The 17818-nt window shown below is 34.4% G+C and overlaps 4 protein-coding genes and 1 non-coding gene across 13 annotated transcripts; 2 read left to right on the top strand and 3 right to left on the bottom strand.

Moving 5' to 3' along the window:
- LOC109326468 (nuclear transport factor 2-like) lies at window positions 601–1701 on the bottom strand. Its single transcript, XM_019559170.1, has 2 exons — window positions 1343–1701; window positions 601–892 (listed from the first exon to the last, which is right to left on the bottom strand). The coding sequence occupies exons 1-2, from the start codon at window positions 1637–1639 to the stop codon at window positions 818–820; spliced, it is 372 nt and encodes a 123-aa protein (XP_019414715.1). The 5' UTR covers window positions 1640–1701; the 3' UTR covers window positions 601–817.
- On the top strand, window positions 1883–7955 carry LOC109326462 (squamosa promoter-binding-like protein 2). 4 transcript variants are annotated; one of them, XM_019559158.1, is made up of 5 exons: window positions 1883–1918; window positions 4199–4890; window positions 5083–5234; window positions 6061–6276; window positions 7145–7955. In XM_019559158.1, the coding sequence occupies exons 2-5, from the start codon at window positions 4247–4249 to the stop codon at window positions 7468–7470; spliced, it is 1338 nt and encodes a 445-aa protein (XP_019414703.1). In that variant the 5' UTR covers window positions 1883–1918; window positions 4199–4246; the 3' UTR covers window positions 7471–7955. The 4 variants fall into 4 exon arrangements, with proteins under 4 accessions (XP_019414703.1, XP_019414702.1, XP_019414701.1 ...); XM_019559157.1 differs by lacking the exon at window positions 1883–1918 and adding an exon at window positions 2146–3843; XM_019559156.1 differs by lacking the exon at window positions 1883–1918 and having other exon boundaries at window positions 2147–4890.
- On the bottom strand, window positions 9431–13380 carry LOC109326465 (ranBP2-type zinc finger protein At1g67325-like). 5 transcript variants are annotated; one of them, XM_019559167.1, is made up of 10 exons: window positions 13336–13376; window positions 13019–13064; window positions 12354–12469; window positions 11662–11938; window positions 11293–11363; window positions 10852–10903; window positions 10664–10767; window positions 10535–10559; window positions 10289–10440; window positions 9431–10034 (listed from the first exon to the last, which is right to left on the bottom strand). In XM_019559167.1, exons 1-10 carry the CDS (start codon window positions 13342–13344, stop codon window positions 10032–10034), a joined length of 855 nt encoding a protein of 284 aa, XP_019414712.1. In that variant the 5' UTR covers window positions 13345–13376; the 3' UTR covers window positions 9431–10031. The 5 variants fall into 5 exon arrangements, with proteins under 5 accessions (XP_019414712.1, XP_019414711.1, XP_019414709.1 ...); XM_019559166.1 differs by having other exon boundaries at window positions 10664–10773; window positions 13336–13375; XM_019559164.1 differs by lacking the exon at window positions 9431–10034 and having other exon boundaries at window positions 10087–10440; window positions 10535–10562; window positions 13336–13380.
- Window positions 14786–14866, top strand: TRNAL-AAG. Its single transcript has one exon. It is a non-coding gene; the product is annotated as a tRNA-Leu (tRNA).
- Window positions 15566–17769, bottom strand: LOC109326464 (alpha-ketoglutarate-dependent dioxygenase alkB). Of its 2 annotated transcripts, none has more exons than XM_019559161.1 (7): window positions 17646–17769; window positions 17413–17564; window positions 16972–17318; window positions 16756–16894; window positions 16440–16506; window positions 16209–16330; window positions 15566–15722 (listed from the first exon to the last, which is right to left on the bottom strand). In XM_019559161.1, exons 1-7 carry the CDS (start codon window positions 17744–17746, stop codon window positions 15583–15585), a joined length of 1068 nt encoding a protein of 355 aa, XP_019414706.1. In that variant the 5' UTR covers window positions 17747–17769; the 3' UTR covers window positions 15566–15582. The 2 variants fall into 2 exon arrangements, with proteins under 2 accessions (XP_019414706.1, XP_019414707.1); XM_019559162.1 differs by having other exon boundaries at window positions 17652–17769.

Here is a 17818-nt window from a genome sequence, read left to right as displayed (position 1 = left end):
TCAAAGGCTTCAGATGCTTCAGCAACACCTATTTTATGTTTCAACAATACATCACCGGGGGTGCAAGTGAGCGTGGCAGTGAGAGGTTGAGATGAAGCCATGGCTATGCAAGAAGCGGGAAGGGTGTGAGGGGAAAACGCTTTGCCTCACAAGCGGAAAGTTGAAATGAGGGCGAGTGACCAGAAATTATGGAACATGTTCACAAATTTACTGCTGCTTCAGAAAGAGGGGGGAAGAAGGTTTCACTGCACTAGAAATTGCAGAACCCTTCACAACCCTCAGAACGTGTTCAAAGTGGTTTTTTACCTCAGAACATGCTCGAGTGTTTTTATAAAAGGGGAGGAGGGTAAATTAGGGTTCTACTACTAGCCGTATTGGTGGGGGTTCTAACCAGCGATACGGCCTGCGAAACAGCTGCTCGTTGGCTACTATAGGTGTTTGATGGCCATCCATGCCACTACACGCCATTTTGTCACTCTTTGACCAGTGTGGCGCTGCTATCCCAGCGCGATAGCACACTATTGACTACCCAGCAAAGAACCATCGTCAAATTCATAATCAAAGACAACAGAAATATGAAAACATGCATGCACAAACCAGTATTAAAGTTTGCAACCTCCAATGGGCATTGATATCTGACAATTTATCCTTGAAAGAGTTTTAACCAATCATGACGGAAAACTCTAAACAGAAAAAGTACAAGCCAATGGTCAACAAGAACAAAAAAGGAACACATTTTCAATTTCAAATGTCTAAAGCCATAAAAGTGTGAAGAAACTCCTATGGCATTTCATGTCACACATTCCATTAGCTATCTTCACGCATAGTTCAAACGGAATACATCATTGTTGACATAATAGCTTCCCTGTGGTGTTGGTATCAAATGGAACATCTGAAAAACACAAAGATTGAAAGTTCAGTAATGACCAATGACAACAGATATCAGGTAACAGTATAATTATTTTAAGGTCTTTGAGAGAATCAAGTCTTTGTTTGCTTTTGTCTAAAATTGTGTGTAAAATGGTGGCTTGCACTAAACAAGATGCATATCAAACATTTAGCAACTTCATCAAAACTCAATTTACTCACAAAAATGAACTCCATTTAAACTCAATTTACTCACAAAAATGAACTCCATTTGCAACAAGGACCAAACCTAAATAATAACAAGTATAAGGTAGCACCATTACCATTGCTATCCAGTTAATCAAAATAGAATAAATCCACAAAATCGAAGTATAATTAATGATGTAACAATAACATCGCATATAACACATCTTTAAGGAACATATAGAATTAGATAAACATACATGATCGGAGTATTGATAAAGAATGGATCTACCTGGCTGAACTTGAGGGCGTGTTGTTCGCCGGCGAGTTGAAGGTTACCGCTGACAAAGACGAGCATAGCAGCGTTGACACCGGAGGGTTGGCAATCAACGGTGGTGATCTTATGAAGACACTGTTGAAAAGGAAGAGAAGTGAGTTTAGCAACAATGTTGTGAGCACCTTGAATCTTCTGACCCTCAAAAGTGAGCATTGAACCTTCTTGATAGAGGTTAGCAAGTGCAGCACGATTCGTATCGAAGGTGCTGTAGTAGTGTTCTACGAATGCTTTCGCTAATGCATCTGGATCCATCTTCTCTTCTTATGAATTCAATTGAATACAATACAAAGAGACTCTCTTACTCTTATAGCTGCTGTGTTAGCTTAGGAATAACGCAGTTGCAGCTAGGGAAATAATAATATATACACACAACAACTTGGGCTTTTCTATTCTCATTCAGCCCAATATTTCTAAGCCCAACCAATAATCTCTGTTACTGTTACTGTGCTCATCCTCAAATATCATCATATCATATCATATCATCATTCCATGCCAATGGATTCCAATTCTTATTCAACACTCTCTCTAACTGTAAGTATTATTATTACTATTCTACTACTAGTGCTGTTACTGCTTTTTACTGTCATTTCCTTTTCTGGGTCGCCCAAGATTGCAAAACATTCTTTTTTTTCTAAAACTTTCATCATGTCAAGCCTATTATACCTTTAGCCTAGCCTAGCCCAACAAAAAAATATGTTTTTTTTTCTGGGGTTTCATTTTCTTCACTGAATTATTACTTTTTTGATAAGCAAGTATAGAAAATGATTTTCTACATGAAAATATCATTAATTTTTGCATCTGGTTTTATCATGAAATTCTCTCTTATGCAAAGCAAAAACCTAGACATGCTTTCGAAGTGTGTGCTTTTTTTCAGGATGAGGGGACCAAAGCTTTTAAATGCACTAGCAAAGTCCCTAGAGAAAGCAACCCTCCTCCTATAACTTAAATGGACTCACAATTGCAATTTGCTTCCATCAATATATAATTTCATGTAATTTTAAGTGTTAAAACAGAATAGCTTCTTCAGAGAATAAAAAGATGTTTTTTTTTTCTGATTTTTATTTTATCATGCATAAAAAAAGATGCTTTATAGGTCTAAGTTTCTTGCATTTATGATATGGAGGGAGAGTAGGTTGTAGGCTTTATTTCTTTTACAAAAAGGAAAAAGCTAAAACTGCTGTCTAATGTCCAGTGTGTCTCAAAGGTTCTGATATGTCAAGAAGTCATAATTTGTTGGGTTGTTGTTTGCTGTTGTGGGGTCTCATTCAATGACCGACTCCTGACATTGTTGTCATAAATGTTGAATTATTGGAATTTGATACTTTCTTTGCAATGTTGAAAGAATGAAAGTGATGTTTTGGTGGAGTGTACACACACACTTTGTTGTAAGATATAAAAGAGTTAAACATGTCACATGAAAAGGGATAAGTGCTATTTTGTGTTATTTCTGTGAACAAGTGTATTATAAAATGCCTCTGAATGTTTATGGAAATAAGATTGAGGTCCCCATGGAGGAGAAATGATTGAATGTCTCTTATAATAGTCTAGGACATGTCTTTACTTCTAATTTCAAAACATGATCGATGGCAAAGATGTGTTCTGGACCATTTATCCCGGATCGTACAATAATTTCTCGCAGAAAAGGGGATATTATTAGAGCTAACCATTTGCAGGAGTAAGGAATTTAATTATACTGTATAGTGGCAGATTCATTGGGTGAGATGGGAAGTTAGTGAACACTTTAAATTTACCAAGGCAATAGTTTCTGGTCCCCCAGGGGGTGGGGGTAGTAATATAGCTAACCCTCTGCAGGAATTTATCTATCAGTTTCCTTACTTGAATATCAACTTTTACAGACGGTATGCGATATCGTATACAATCACTTTTATCTGTCACTTAGTTCTAATGGTATTTGTATACACACATTTATAAAATACAATGAAAACACTAGATAAGTTTCTGTTCCCCGGTTTACTGGGAGACAAAAACAATGACTGTTGTGTTGTCCCATGAGGAGGTTTTTGTACCAAATTCAATTTAAAAATCAAACAATGGACAACTTTTTTGTGTTGTATTTCCCTCATTTTTTAGAAAATCAAATGCATCCTTAACATCAATGTCATTGTACAAAAAAACTTTACCCTTTAACTATATACTATATAGTGACGCAGATTGATTGGGTGGGAAATCAGTGCATCCTTTAAATTTACTAAGGCAATAGTGGATAATTTACTTGTTTTATTGTGAGGACTGCTTGATATTATCCTGAGGAATTTTAATATTGCAACACTAATCTACATTCACCTACCTGCATTTGAAGTCATGGAAGTGATCTGAAGAAAACTCCGGATTACACAGATCTGTTGGATTTATGTAATTAGGTTTTTAGTTTTGGTTACACTGTAAACAAGATAAGAATTCTACTATGGACATCATTTGTTGGGAATATGCTTGTGGTAAATAGCATGGTGGAAATAATTTTTACTGAAAAATATATTTACCTTTTGCTATTTGCTAAGTATTTGTTCTGCTGCCAGCATGTTTTCTTTGCTTGTTTCAGTTTTTGACTAGCCGAAAGTGCAACCAACCTATGACTTGAAACAAGTGGTTTGATGTTGTCTTTGAATAATTAATCAAAGCCTGCCTTTAGAAATTAGCATTATACCATAATTTGTGACTGTTTCAGAGTTTTTAGATTCTCAGTATTTGTTTCTTAATGATCGCTCTCCTGTTTTGTGGTTGTAACCGTTGTTTAATGTTATTCTTTGCTTCTAGAGAAAGCAAAGTAGTAACAGTTTCACGCGATTGTAGTTTGCAGATTACAGTGACATTTTGTATATGAATTTCTGAGGGTTTGTCATGGAGTGGAATTCAAAGTCACTGGGGCAATGGGACTGGGAGGAGCACTTACTCTTCTTCAATGGAAAGGCTTCAGAAAATCCAAAGTTACAATCAACAGATTTGAGTGCTGAAGCAGATAAAGAAATCAATGTTGGTCTGTTCTACCCATCAGGGGGTATTGGTTGTTCCAAGTCTGAACTAATACATGCTTCTTCATCAAGGAGCTCAAAATCAGCTTCCATCAATTCATCATCGAGTGAGGATAGCAAAATATCTATGTTCACATTGGAAGGTTCTCAAGATGATGACTATAGTGGTAAGAAAGAATTGTCCAAAGAAGAGCCAGTTGAAACTTCTCCAGTTCTAGAACCTTCTTCTGCCTCTGGCGAACCATTGCTCACTCTAAAGCTTGGTAAAAGGTTGTACTTTGAGGATGTTTGTGCAGGAAGTGATTCCAAGAGACCATCTTCAAGTACTGGAAGGAAATGCAAATCCAATGGTCAGAACTTGCAACATCCAAGCTGCCAGGTGGAGGGCTGTGGCCTTGATCTCTCATCTGCGAAGGACTACCATCGCAAACATAGAGTTTGTGAAAATCATTCCAAATTCCCTAAGGTGATTATAGCTGGATCGGAACGTCGATTTTGCCAGCAATGTAGCAGGTAAATCTATACGGAACTCCTGATTGTTTGCATGAAAATAACATTGAGAAATGATGACATTTTTCAGGCACCTGTTTTGTTAAGCACTTAGCATTAAGAATAAAGATTAGTCTAACAGTCTGAGCATACTGGCTTTCTGGCTCATATTGAATAAACTGATTTAACTTTTTCACTTCACTTATGATGTTGAAGGTTCCATGATCTGTCAGAATTTGATGATAAAAAGAGAAGCTGCAGGCGACGCCTTTCTGATCACAATGCAAGGCGCCGCAAACCTCATCCTGAAACAGTCCAATTAAAGACATCGGCTTTGTCTTCATCACCCTATGGTATAACTCTCAAGAGTGAGGACATCCCTCTACGAAATTTCATTAACTTTGTCTTAGCCATTGGCTTAGTTTTGCAATAAGGATGAAACTCCTGATTAAAATAAGGACAAGATGAAGGAATAAAACATGGTGTTTTGTTTTAAAAATGTCTCCTGTTTTCCTCGATGGTAACTATTTTATCCGAAAATCCTTTTTAGTGATTTTCCCAGGGCATTTTAATAATCATAACTTGTCCAAACTTCAACTATTACTTGTCTATTTTTAGCTTTGCAGTTGGTCTGTGCATAAGGTTTGCAGTTTATTTCAGTTTTTACCAAAAAAATTGGATTTAAAATTAGTGTTAAGCATTTGTATGGATATATATATATATGCAGTTAACCCTTAACTTGTTAATGAAACCCGTATTTCTTATAATCTGTTGTGTGTTAAGGGCATAAGACACTATAAAGCATGTCTACATGAGATACACTTAGTAGCAACTTCTGCTATAACATCATGAGACACAATTAATTATTATGGTCTATTTAGACTTGAGTGTTGACAATTCAAGAGCATGACTTATTTACAAGTATCAATATGACACTTTTAAATAAACCTGATTTATTACAACACAAGTTTGAATATTTTCCCCATGTACTAAAACCAAACAAAAGTTTAGTTTTTCATGTAGTCATTATGTGTGGATTGTAGTCTATTAGAATTCATTTTGTCAAAAAAATTAGTCCTTCAACACTAGGAATACATTGTTATTATTGACAAGCAAAATATAGTACTATAATGGCATTAAAACTTCATTCATGATGATAAAAGTAGTTCTATACTAATTTATGTTTATTTGCAGATAGGAGGCAACTAATGATCCCATTTGCATATTCAAGGACTGCTACAAATTTAGCCTGGCAAGACATACACAGTAGCAATCTCCCACAGACAAAAGATTTTCTCATGAAGCCTGCAAAAGCCTTCAATAAGATACCAAGTGCTGTCACTATGCTTTCTGATGATTCCAGTGGCTTTCTTACATCTAAAGGCATAGCAACCAAGAGTATTATTACAGGTTGTTTCACCTTCCTCTTAATAGTTTAGCATAATGATTTCACTTTGTAAATTTAGTGTGTTAAGAATGACACATGTAGAGGGAGTGTAGCTTTAAGAGAGTAAACACTCTCAAAAGATTCTACACTAATCTGTTATATAAGAGTGGGTTATGGAGGCATGAAAGGTTAGGATGTAGAAATGTCTCTAATTGCCTCTTAATTAGTGATTTTTAACTTTGTAAAAGATTAGCTTAACAATCTTCCTAATTACTTATAGAGGAAAAGAAAGACTAGATTAGCGAGTATAATTAACACTTTTAGCACTCCTAAACATGCCTTATTAGTATTTTATTTCCTCTGAAGTAATTAGAAGCATCTAAAGCTGATGTTTTAGGTTATGTATTAGTAAAGTGCGTATTCAATAAGATTTTTTTAAATAAGCTAGAAATAGTATATTTTCATATGGCTATCTGATAAGCTTCTTGAAATGAGTTAAAAAGAGCTTATAGGATGTTCATAAACAATTTTTACAAGGGCATTTTCAGGTAAACAATTTAATTAACTACTTATTCAATAAGCTTTTTTGAAATAAGCTCAAAATAGTTTTTTTCATGCATTTCTCTTATAAACTTATTGGAATAAGCTAAAAAGAGTTTATGGAAAGGTCATGAACTATTTTCATAAGTTGTTCTTATGAACCCAAAAAAGCTTCTTCCAAACACCCTATCAGTTGTTTTCATAAGCTCAAGAAACTAAGCTTTTCCAAAACACCCTTAGGATGATTTCAGCATTCCTGGACTAGAACAACTGGAATTGGTTAAATGATAACTTAATAATTAAGGCTTACCCATGGATAGAAATAATCATCATTCACTTCTTGCATTGCAGGTATAGAAGATCCCATTGTCTCTTCTGATATGAATGCTACACAAGATGTTAACCGTGCTCTCTCTCTTCTGTCAACCAATTCATCATGGGATGCTGCATATGAGACCAAGTCCTTCTCCACTCATCACCCCATAACAACTCATGCAATGTCTCATCATCCCTTACCTTTTGCTTCATCAGAATACTGGAACACTGATCAGCAACCAGTCAATTCCAGCATGTGTATCTCCTCATACTCGGATTTTGATAATAGCAATCGATTTCAAGACTTTCAGCTGTGGAATACACCCTATGAATCTGGTTTTCCTTGCAACCAGCTGGATTAACAAGTGTGTTTGTGTGTTATGTGCTCATTCAAATGGTTTCAACTTGATGAAGTCACATGCAACTTAGTTTAATTTCATATTCTGCAGGGTCTAATCATCTGTTGCAATATCAGTCTGTTTACTTTTGTTGTTGAAACTGTGATCAAATAAGAGGGTGAGCCTTGGTGCTAGAATGAGGCTGTTTTTTATCCGGTGGCATATAAGTCATGAGTTCAAATCGTAGAAAGTGTTCCTCCCTTACAGGTAAGGTTGCATATATCTGTCATTCTCTTTGACTTTGTCAGGTGGCAATCTCGTATATTAGGCTGCCATTTAGGTCATCAAATAAAAACAAGACTGGTTTTCATGATGTTTGGGTTGCTCCACTTTATGGATAGTGAAACCATGTTATTGAAAACTCTCGATCTTTCAATGTTATTTCCATCAAGAACAGCTTTTATATCTTAGCATCTTACTGATTTTATGCACATTATATCTTGCTTTAAGAAATTTAAACCCTTGAAGAATAGGAGTTTCAAAGCAATTCTTGTTTATTTCAATTATCATCTACAGGTATATTGTTAACATCACGAAAAACTGGTGATTATTCGTGATCAAAAAGCAGCATACATTGTAACAAATATATTAATTTTTGAAGAATACGTTATCATGCATAGGACTTATAACAAGCTCTAGTTGATATTATGACAAACTTCTTATTAATAAATTATTAAAAATGACGAGTAAATTAAAGTATATGTATATCGTATATGGTGCTAATCCTCATGGGTGGTGCTTCAAGTGACATGACTAAAGAATGTTTCAGTTGATGGATACATTAAACACGCACGACTCTTTCTTTTTCGTCCAAATGAGCATTACTCACATTAATAAATCAGTTTAATCTGTTCGCATTTTGAAAATCTTGATAAATTACTCAACTTTATATACAACAACCAAGCCTTATATGGACCAAATCACCTTATAATAATAAATAGTATTGCTCTATAATTGGTCCATGTATTTCAAAATTCAAACTATTATAAGGCATATTTATTAGCAACATTTTTATCCCAGGTCCTAGCAATTAATCAAATTCAAACTACATTTTAATGCAAAACTTAGCATGGCCAATGATGAGGACGCTCTAGAAATTTCTACCATGAAAGACCATCTTCATCCTCATCAGTTTCTGTGAACAAAGTGCTTCACCACAAGGACAAGGAATAGCTTCCTCGCTTCTTCCTTGTACAACCTTGACTTCATTGCTTCCAAACCATCCTATGGCTTAGAACAAGTCTATAGAGCAATACTCCGCTGGATCAAATATGAAAAGCTAGAAGCTCAAAGCTTACAATTTATAACCTAACAGATTGATTTGAAAGTGGTGGGTGGTAAATTAGTTACGTAGCTTACAAGTATAAGTAACTTAAAAGCTCATAGCCTATAAGTCATAAGTTACGCCATAATTCACAAAAGCTTATACTTCGGGATTTTTTTTTAAATCCTCCTGAACTAAACAAAGCTACTAACTTATAAGACCCTAAATGTTACCAAAAACACATGGCTAACACCTCATTTGACATCTTCATTTAGGAAAATGACAACACGTTCTTTTAAACACTCTTCAACACATTTTATTATTGGCCGAGTTTCATGAGACCCGCTAAATCACATGAATCTACTATCTATTTAGTGGAATCCACAAGAACTCCACCTAATAATAGTGTATTGAAAGTGTGTTCCTAAAAATTGCTCCATCATTTATGTTCAAATTAACAAATTTCCATAACGTCCTTGATAGCCATTTGTCAAAGGCAGATAGGCGGGGAACAATAAATTGGGACAAGATAGAATACACGTCACAAGGATTAGCAGTCTGACCAATGACCTTACGAGTTACGACCCTATAAATGACATCCAAAACTTATATTATCATCAAAGTGTGCTGTGTATAAATGACCTTATAAAAAAATCTACCACCAACCAAATAATCTAGTGCAGACATCATTTCAAGAACATGAATAATCCACAGTAGCAAGCAATGACAGAATAGAAAATGCCTTTCGCAATGCTGGTGCATACATCCTATACTTGATAGGATAGCAAGCAGACACTACTTCAACAACTCAACTGAAGTGTACCCCTAAATAGTCTAAACACTTGGATCTTCAAATCTTTTGAGGAACCTTTGTTATAACATAGACAATTAAAAACCAAAAGAAAACTGTAAGCATGAACTGGCCGATAACCTTTCTGCAACTGCTAGCTTGCCTAAATGCATATGATAATATCACTAGAATAAGGAGTTGATTCTTAAAACAAGGGAACCTAATTGTTTAATTCCAGAACCAAACTGTAAAATCTTGCCAGGAAAGCAGGTTGACGCATGCATCTTAACGATCCACATAGACCAAAATATCATCTTAGTTAATACAACAACTTGACACAGATAATGAGAAAGTAAGTGACTTGACAACAGCTTCAAGCTAGAGGACGACAAGACTGACTGTCAGACACCCAAATTGAGCAATGCTGATGACAACTCTGGACCTTCTCAACCCACAAACATGTCCTAGTACTCACTGGAACAGTAAATAATTGAAAATTAAAGACTGTAATGCAAAGTTATGAAGGAAATTAAAGAAGCATATACATAAATTGTGATAAAAGCATCCAAATGAAAAAAAGCAAAGGTGAAAGTTTCCAATGAAACCACTTAAACAACAATCTGTCGGATTAAGATGTTCATTGTGTTACAAAGAATGTCCTGGAAAGTCAATAACTGTCGCAACAACCAATTCAGGTTAGCAAAGTGAAAATAGTTTACACAACAAACCTGATCATTTTGAACTGGGCCTGGTGAAAGGGATTTCTCAGATTCGTCTGGCTTGTCAGCACCACAATTCTGTCTGTTGCATTTGGTTCTGAACGGATAGTTAATGTTATTACATTTTTCACACTTCCAGCTTCCCTCAGGCATCTTTTGCTCTGAATGGCAAATACAAATGAAGAAACATAACTACCAACTATTGCTGTATCATACTACATTATTAAGTAGAGATGTATATAGGAGGAAACTTACTAGAGTTTTGGTCAGACTTTGAAGACTGCAACACAGTATTTGCATCAAACAATGTCAAATATTAACAACAGCTTTTCTTTGAATAAAAAATTAATATCATCAATCTGCATAAAAGAGGTAAAGGCAGACCTGGGATCCAGGTTTAGGTGTGTTGCACTTTCTCATGTTGCAGACATTTCTGAATGAGAAGTTGACATTACCACATTTAGGACATTTCCAATCACTGTCACGAGCTGCACCTAGATGAGGAAGTAGGGGGAGTGAGAAATACAAACTTCTCTATGAACCAGAATAGACATAAGCTAAATATAGCAAACCTGCCCCATTCTTCTGAGAATTGTCATCGAGATAAAATCCTGGCCTAGGACCCTGCACAACCAAACATTAACTACTAAATTCCACCATGCAATAACACCCAAGAAATTACACAATCTGACATTTTCCAGCTCCTTCAGCTTATTAAGGGGTTGTACCCAGCGTCAGAAATCAAAAAATACATTATATGCATGCATAATTAATGTCTTGAGACGGTTCAAAATAAATTGCAGCATGACAGGCTTGTTCTTACTTGTGACACTAGAAGGGAGAAATTTAGATTTTAACATACTTGTAGTTAAGTATGAACAAAACTAACAGCATAGCAGATTGATTGAGGATGCATGTGAGAATATCACGGCAAAAATACAGAGTACTAAAGAACTAGTACAATCCTGGAAATACAAGTTGTAAACAGTTGGCTACAATCTTTTAGCTCATACCATGGTTCCAGGTCCAATAGGCATACCCAAGCTGTACTGGTCCAACAGTGGGGGCATGCCATAGATCCCACCTGCCAAGGAATTTCAAATAAAGATGTTCATATTAAATGCAAAAAGAGCATGTCAACAAAAGTAATATTACAGAACTTCAGAAGCAAATCAGCAGCAGCAGCAGCAGCAACAACAATGTTGAGATTATATTAACAATTAGCAATAAAAGAAGCAGGCCTTTTCAATTGCCTCTACATATTTATCTCCACTTTACACTTTCCTTCATGAATTAAAAAGAATTAACTTTAAAAATAAATAAGCATATTATATCTAATTCAAGAAACTTTACTAACTTGATTGATAGAAAATAAAACATACCATTACCAATCATGGACCCACCTGAGTAGGGTGTTGGTCCAGATAAATGAAATGGTCTATAAGGGCTGCCAACAGAAAGGCGACCTCCAAAATTGTAATGATATGCAGATCCTCCTCCCGAATACGGAACATCATAGGGGGGAATAGATGATCCGTTGATTAGAGAAGACCCATATGGTGGGACACCATGATATATTGAAGAGGGGGTATTGGAACCTAAATAAGGACCTGAGGATGAATAACCCCGTGGAACTTGTAGAGGCTTAGCCACAGGTTTCTGGAAAGAAATTAAAGAATACTTTAACAGATTAGAAATTAAAAGTGTCTTTTAAAAAAACATGCTTATGCCAACGTCCATGCCCAGCTAAATACAACAGTACAATAAGTTCGTCAGCGTATGTATGTATGTATATATGTGTGTGTGTGTGTGTATTCAACCTTCGTTAAAACATATTTTTTCCAATACATTTGTGAAATAAAACTTATGAGACGCAAGAATGAATACAAGATAGGAATATAAAAGAAGACACAGCAAGAGCCATAAATAAAAGGAGAGACAAAAGGTGATGACAACAGACAGGGCACCTAATAACATGTTACCATAAAATAAACAAACTTTGTAAATCATTTGCTAGATGAAAATCACATTTTAAAACTAGCACAGCAGTATTGCATAACATCTTAATTCTTACAGAATTATGATCCGCCGGCCTTGGTTGAGTGCAATTACGCATATTGCAAGTTGTCCTAAAAGAGAAATTGACATTGCCACAGCTGGGGCATGTCCAATCATCTTCCCTACGGCTACCTACAAACAGAAACCAAATTCAAACATGGATCACAGAAACATATGAGAACCTCGTACCATAGCGCCAAGTGTTTCCTGTATATCATCAGAGTTTTAATATGATGATACTTCTTTCACAAACATTGAGCAAGTGTTTGTATCACAAAAAACGAACAGAGTTGTGACTAGTGAGTTATGTGAAAATATGCAGATATGCCTGCTAAAGTATAATAAGGGGTAATTTAGAAGGGGTAATAGAGTTCATTTAGACTTGTGAAAATAGCCTATGACCTCTCTACAGCTCTTTTTAACTTATTCTAACAAAGTAATCAAAAAATCTTTTGAAAATAAGCTCTGTTAGCTTATTTACAGAATTAATTAAATGAGTGCTTAGTTAATTTGTTTATCCAATAGGAACCTGAATGGATAACATCACATAAAATTTTACATGGTACTCTCAAAGACCAGCATCAATATTTAGATATAAATAAACAACACTGAATTTCGATATGGCTACACACACACATATATATATATAATAAAGGCCAAAATAATAATAATGTGGCATACCATCAGTCCTAGCACGCTTAGAAGCTGAAGAATTCCGATTATCAAACTGCAAAACAAAATAAAATGGTTAAGATTCTGATTCAATTCCGATGATAATGAAACAATATCTCAATGATTGATTTGCGAATCAAAAGTTGTATTAATAAATTTATATTATAAAAGGGTAATTGATTCAGTAAAAAAGGAAAGGAATGAAAATGGAGGAAACCCTAAGTCGCAAAATCCAGTGATGTGAATTGTGTCCGGGATCAAATGTAAGAGCTCAAAACGCAGCTATTGAAAAAAAATCTGAATCGAATGGATGAGAATGCTTTTACCTGAGACATGGCTATTGAGAGAGAGAGAGAGAGAGAGAGAGAGAGAGAGAGAGTTATTCTTCTTTGTCTTTCGTTGATACCTACCGAGAATGCACAAAAACAAAACCGATATGAAACGCATTGTCGTTTACATTCCTAGGCACATAGGCTTTACTTTACACCTTAAGCCCAAACTCTATTACTCATTTATGTCTTCTTAATATCATGTATTATTACTCTAAAACTCCACTACTTTAGGAGTCTTAAGGTTATTAATATCATGTATTATTACTCTCAAAATTTATATATCATCCACTCATTATTCATCAATTATAAGTTTTTTATATATCATCAACTCATTACTCATCAATTTTGATAACTATATTAACAAAATTATATAAAAGTTCTTAGAATGGTCATTTAAATAGAAAGAAAAAATATTGAGAATATAGGTTGTTTTCTTCATGATGCTTATGGATATGGTTTGAGATGAGAGTTTTTTGGTTGATTGTTATAAATGAAGTTTGTGATGAGACCACAAATCATTGTCTAATCTTAATTATATGTCAAGTTATCCTACTAAATAATAGACTCCCTTAGAGAGTAGTGGAAAACGTTTGCTATAAATTACTCTTACATACGTTCTCATGGGCATGCCTTATTCGTGCGTAGATATTTTAAATGAGTGACCCAAGGACATTACAAGATAAAGTATTAAACATCACATATATAAACGTATATGTATTTTTTCAAATATGAGAAAATGTCTTCTATTTGTTATATATGTATTTGTATACCAAATGTAAGAAAATACTATTATTTTCTTATTATATATATGTATTTATATCTTGTATATTATATGTGAGAGATGATCTACTTACTCCAATAGTAAGTTTAAAACTTACTCCATATCTTAACTATCAATTATAGGTATTAAACTTCCCTATAATTGATGGCTAAAACGTACAGTAAGTTTTTTAAATTTACTCTTGGAATAAGTTGATCCTCTATTATTATATATATGCATATGTACTATTCATTTTCTATTTTGTGTGCGAATTATATACTATACATATTTTATATGTATACATTTATATTTTTTATGTATTTATTTTATTTGTATGATTTTTTATTATGATAAATATATTTATATATTTGTATGCAAATTATATAATGTTTATGTTGTATAGTGTATATGAGTTTGTATATATTTTTTTAGGTTTATTTAAGGCGACCCACAAGTCTCCCATGTCCATGTTTAGAACGAACAATACATAATATTTCATGTCCTATTTGAAAACAGACATATTCATACTCATCTTATTTTAGGCGAGCATTGCATGGGCACATACAGGTGACCCTAATTGTCAAAATTAGTTCTAATTATTAAATTACCTCTCATTAATATTTTCAATCAAGTTAATATTAATCCTATTCATATGTAAATTGCATTAGAATTTAACTTGCAGATGTTGGGATGGCCGAGTTGGTCTAAGGCGCCAGATTAAGGTTCTGGTCCGAAAGGGCGTGGGTTCAAATCCCACTCTCAACAATTTCCTTTATTTTATTCATATTTTTGTAAACCATGATTTATTTTCCCCTTTGCAATTCAATAATCAATTGTTGTGTACTCCTCCTTCTAGTGACCAATATACTATTCCTGGGGTTTTAATCAACTTAGTCAAATCCAATACTTTGTTTGAGGTTGATTTATTTAAAATATGAAAGTCAAGTTTTACTCAACGAGTTATTTAAATTTTGATTCTTTTATAAAAATTCTCTTTGAATTATATTAAAGTTTAATCAATATCTTTGCATGAAAAAGTTTAACATTTGATGAATATCTTTTACAAAAGATAAAGTAAAATATAATATGATCTTACTTAGTTATAAAATGAAATTGATGGAACTGAACACTAGTTGATGAGTCCCCCAACTTATTTACACATTTATACCCTAAGCCTGAGGTTATCCCTTACACTATTAGTGTATTAGGTTGAAGGCAAGGTGAGTTACCACAATTCAAATGGAAGCAAATTTTAAAGAAATAACAATAGATATTATCAAGTACTTAGGTACCAAGCCTACCATATGTAAAAGAAATAACAAGAGACTAATGATTCAAGAAAATGCGAGGTTTAAAAATGAGGAGGAAATGATTAAAAAACAATAAACTAGGAACTTGGAAAAAATATCCAAAAGAATCAGCAAGGTGTATAGGACAAGTTCAGACCATAAGGAAGAGACAAAATTTATAGAAAATACAACTCAAAAGACTTGTCTGATATTTATGTTAATTCTTGAAGTTTGAATGTATTTTAAGAAACAAAGGTCATCTTCATGTTTCAACTGTTCCTCAAGATGGCCTATTTCAGCATTTTCTCTATCTGTGAAAATCCGAGGAACACCTGCAACAACATATATCAAACCATTTCAAATAGCTAATCAGGATCTTGACAATGCACTAGTGAGCATAAGTGATATAACTTGTTATAAAAGTAGAAGAAAAATCGAGATGGAGAAGAAACTAGAAACCTCAGATTTTTTCCTTTCACTATCACGTAACCAATTCAATCTACTTGTAGCGTCAAGATTACAACAGTCACAAGCATCATCATAACAAAATATAAAGAACAATAATGTATATTAACATTCTAATGATGGGTATCTTTTACTGTTCTTGTGACAACGTAACTATTATAACTCTTGGTTTTCAACATCTATCTTTAACATAATGAAAAACATAACTCGTTCTTAATTAGACATGTGAATTCTCAATAAAAAGCTTTATCAAATTCACACCAAAAACTTTTAGTTTAGAACTACAAATGATAGTATAAATCAATCTTTGGTATAATATTTTCTATACTATTTGTTCATATGGTAATACTTACCATGAAAGCATTCTCTAGCTTCTCCAGCCATGAGTACAACATCACCACTTCGAAGGAACATTGCCAGGGGAGGATCCTCCCTAGATTTTCCTCCCAAAAGAAATATAGCTTTGCATCCCAAACTGCAGGGAATAGGGACAATAAACTAATTAGGACCCAGGTACATTCAGCTTGTCTGTATCTAGAAACCAAAATAACACAATAGCAACAAAAAAAACATTCGCATAATACCTTAAACTAACTATAGGCATGCTCCAATCTGCTTCCATATCATCAAGGTGGCCACCAAGTGTGTCACCTGAAACAATATATGAATCAGTGCTGAGCAGTTAGTTAATTAGTTAGTTACTGAAATAAATTGAGCTAACAGTTTAAAGCTTTTTACTGCAAGGGAAAACTTTAGTTCTACAATGACATGACACTTCCCGATAGTGTGAAAACTTTACCTTCACAATGGACCAAAATTAAATTAGAAAATGACTTTAAAAAGGACATGTGGAATTATCATACAGACAAATTCATATAATAAAATTGCTTTTAGGCATACCTAAGCCAAAGTAATTGACTATTGCAGCTTCAGGCTTGAAATCAACACCAGCAGGCAATGCAGGTTTGGCCAATTGTTTAGCTAGGTCACAGAGTGGTTCAGGAATTTTGTTATGCGGGAGAGATACATCGTAATTCCGCTGCACAGAAACATAATGACAGAGTGATATCCCTGAATATTGTACATGGTTTGTAGAAGTGGTAAAGCAGAAGATACCTTGGACCATTCAAACTGTAAGCCAAGAGTGGTCCATCGCAACTTGCGCAGCAAAGAAGAAGCAGAAATGGATTTGCATTTCCTCAGGGACTCATCCTTTTCCGTAGTAAACGTCCATCCCTTACCATCTCTATGTCCAAAATGAGGATCGGGTTCGGATGAACTAATCGGAGATTGATCTTGAATTAAAACTTTCCCTTCCTTTGCGGCAAGAAATAGATCGCATATAGGACCATATATAGCATTGTGATTCGTTCGGTTAGGTGGCTGTGGGAAATCAGTCAAGCTCTCCCTTATCAAACTACATTGTTTTTCTATGCTCAATGCCCCAGGAATCAAATAAAACCCTGCACAATATGTTTCAACTTAGTTTATCACTCTAGTTAGGAATCAAATGTAGTATTTGAATTTGTGAATAATAATAAATAAATAAATAATAACCTGGGCGATTTTGCAATGAAAACACGGGAGAGGTGAAGTTATGATGGAGAACGGTAACACCGTGAGGAAGATCAGCGTTACGGTTATGGGAATCTAGAATAGAACGGAAGTCAAGGACGTCCGTTAAGTGGACGGGTTTAGGTATTTGAATCCTTCAAAAAGAGAGAATGAAATTGATGAGAATTGAAATTGCTGAGAAATTGAAATGAAAAGGAGAATTCAAATGAAAGTACTTTTTGTTTTTGTTGTTATCGTAATAGAGCTTGTACTTCTTCTCACATCTTCTGAACGCTGTTCGTTCCAATTCTTCTTTCTTCTTTTCGGATTCGTACATTGTAGTTTGTACTCAGAGAGAGAGAGAGAAGAAGGGGTTAGGTTTTTGTATAAATAAATGGAATCACTGTTT

This window comes from Lupinus angustifolius, chromosome LG14 (genome assembly GCF_001865875.1).
Source record: "Lupinus angustifolius cultivar Tanjil chromosome LG14, LupAngTanjil_v1.0, whole genome shotgun sequence".
Classification (NCBI taxonomy): domain Eukaryota; kingdom Viridiplantae; phylum Streptophyta; class Magnoliopsida; order Fabales; family Fabaceae; genus Lupinus; species Lupinus angustifolius.
Note: the sequence above shows the minus strand (reverse complement) of the source record. Positions and strands in the feature narration are given on the sequence as shown.

Bases quoted from the DNA above. Each gene is read 5' to 3' on its own strand.
- LOC109326468 (XM_019559170.1), bottom strand. From the start codon at position 1,639: ATGGATCCAGATGCATTAGCGAAAGCATTCGTAGAACACTACTACAGC. The intron at 893-1,342 runs GTAGATCCATTC...TGTGTTTTTCAG, and splicing joins ACGCCCTCAAGTTCAGCCAG to ATGTTCCATTTGATACCAAC.
- LOC109326462 (XM_019559158.1), top strand. From the start codon at position 4,247: ATGGAGTGGAATTCAAAGTCACTGGGGCAATGGGACTGGGAGGAGCAC. The intron at 5,235-6,060 runs GTGAGGACATCC...GTTTATTTGCAG, and splicing joins CTATGGTATAACTCTCAAGA to ATAGGAGGCAACTAATGATC. The intron at 6,277-7,144 runs GTTGTTTCACCT...CTTGCATTGCAG, and splicing joins AACCAAGAGTATTATTACAG to GTATAGAAGATCCCATTGTC.
- LOC109326465 (XM_019559163.1), bottom strand. The intron at 12,470-13,018 runs GTATGCCACATT...TTCTGTTTGTAG, and splicing joins TAAGCGTGCTAGGACTGATG to GTAGCCGTAGGGAAGATGAT. The intron at 11,364-11,661 runs GTATGTTTTATT...ATTCCTTGGCAG, and splicing joins TGGGTCCATGATTGGTAATG to GTGGGATCTATGGCATGCCC.
- LOC109326464 (XM_019559161.1), bottom strand. From the start codon at position 17,746: ATGTACGAATCCGAAAAGAAGAAAGAAGAATTGGAACGAACAGCGTTC. The intron at 16,331-16,439 runs GTATTATGCGAA...TATTCCCTGCAG, and splicing joins ATGCCTATAGTTAGTTTAAG to TTTGGGATGCAAAGCTATAT. The intron at 15,723-16,208 runs GTAAGTATTACC...ATGTTGTTGCAG, and splicing joins AGCTAGAGAATGCTTTCATG to GTGTTCCTCGGATTTTCACA.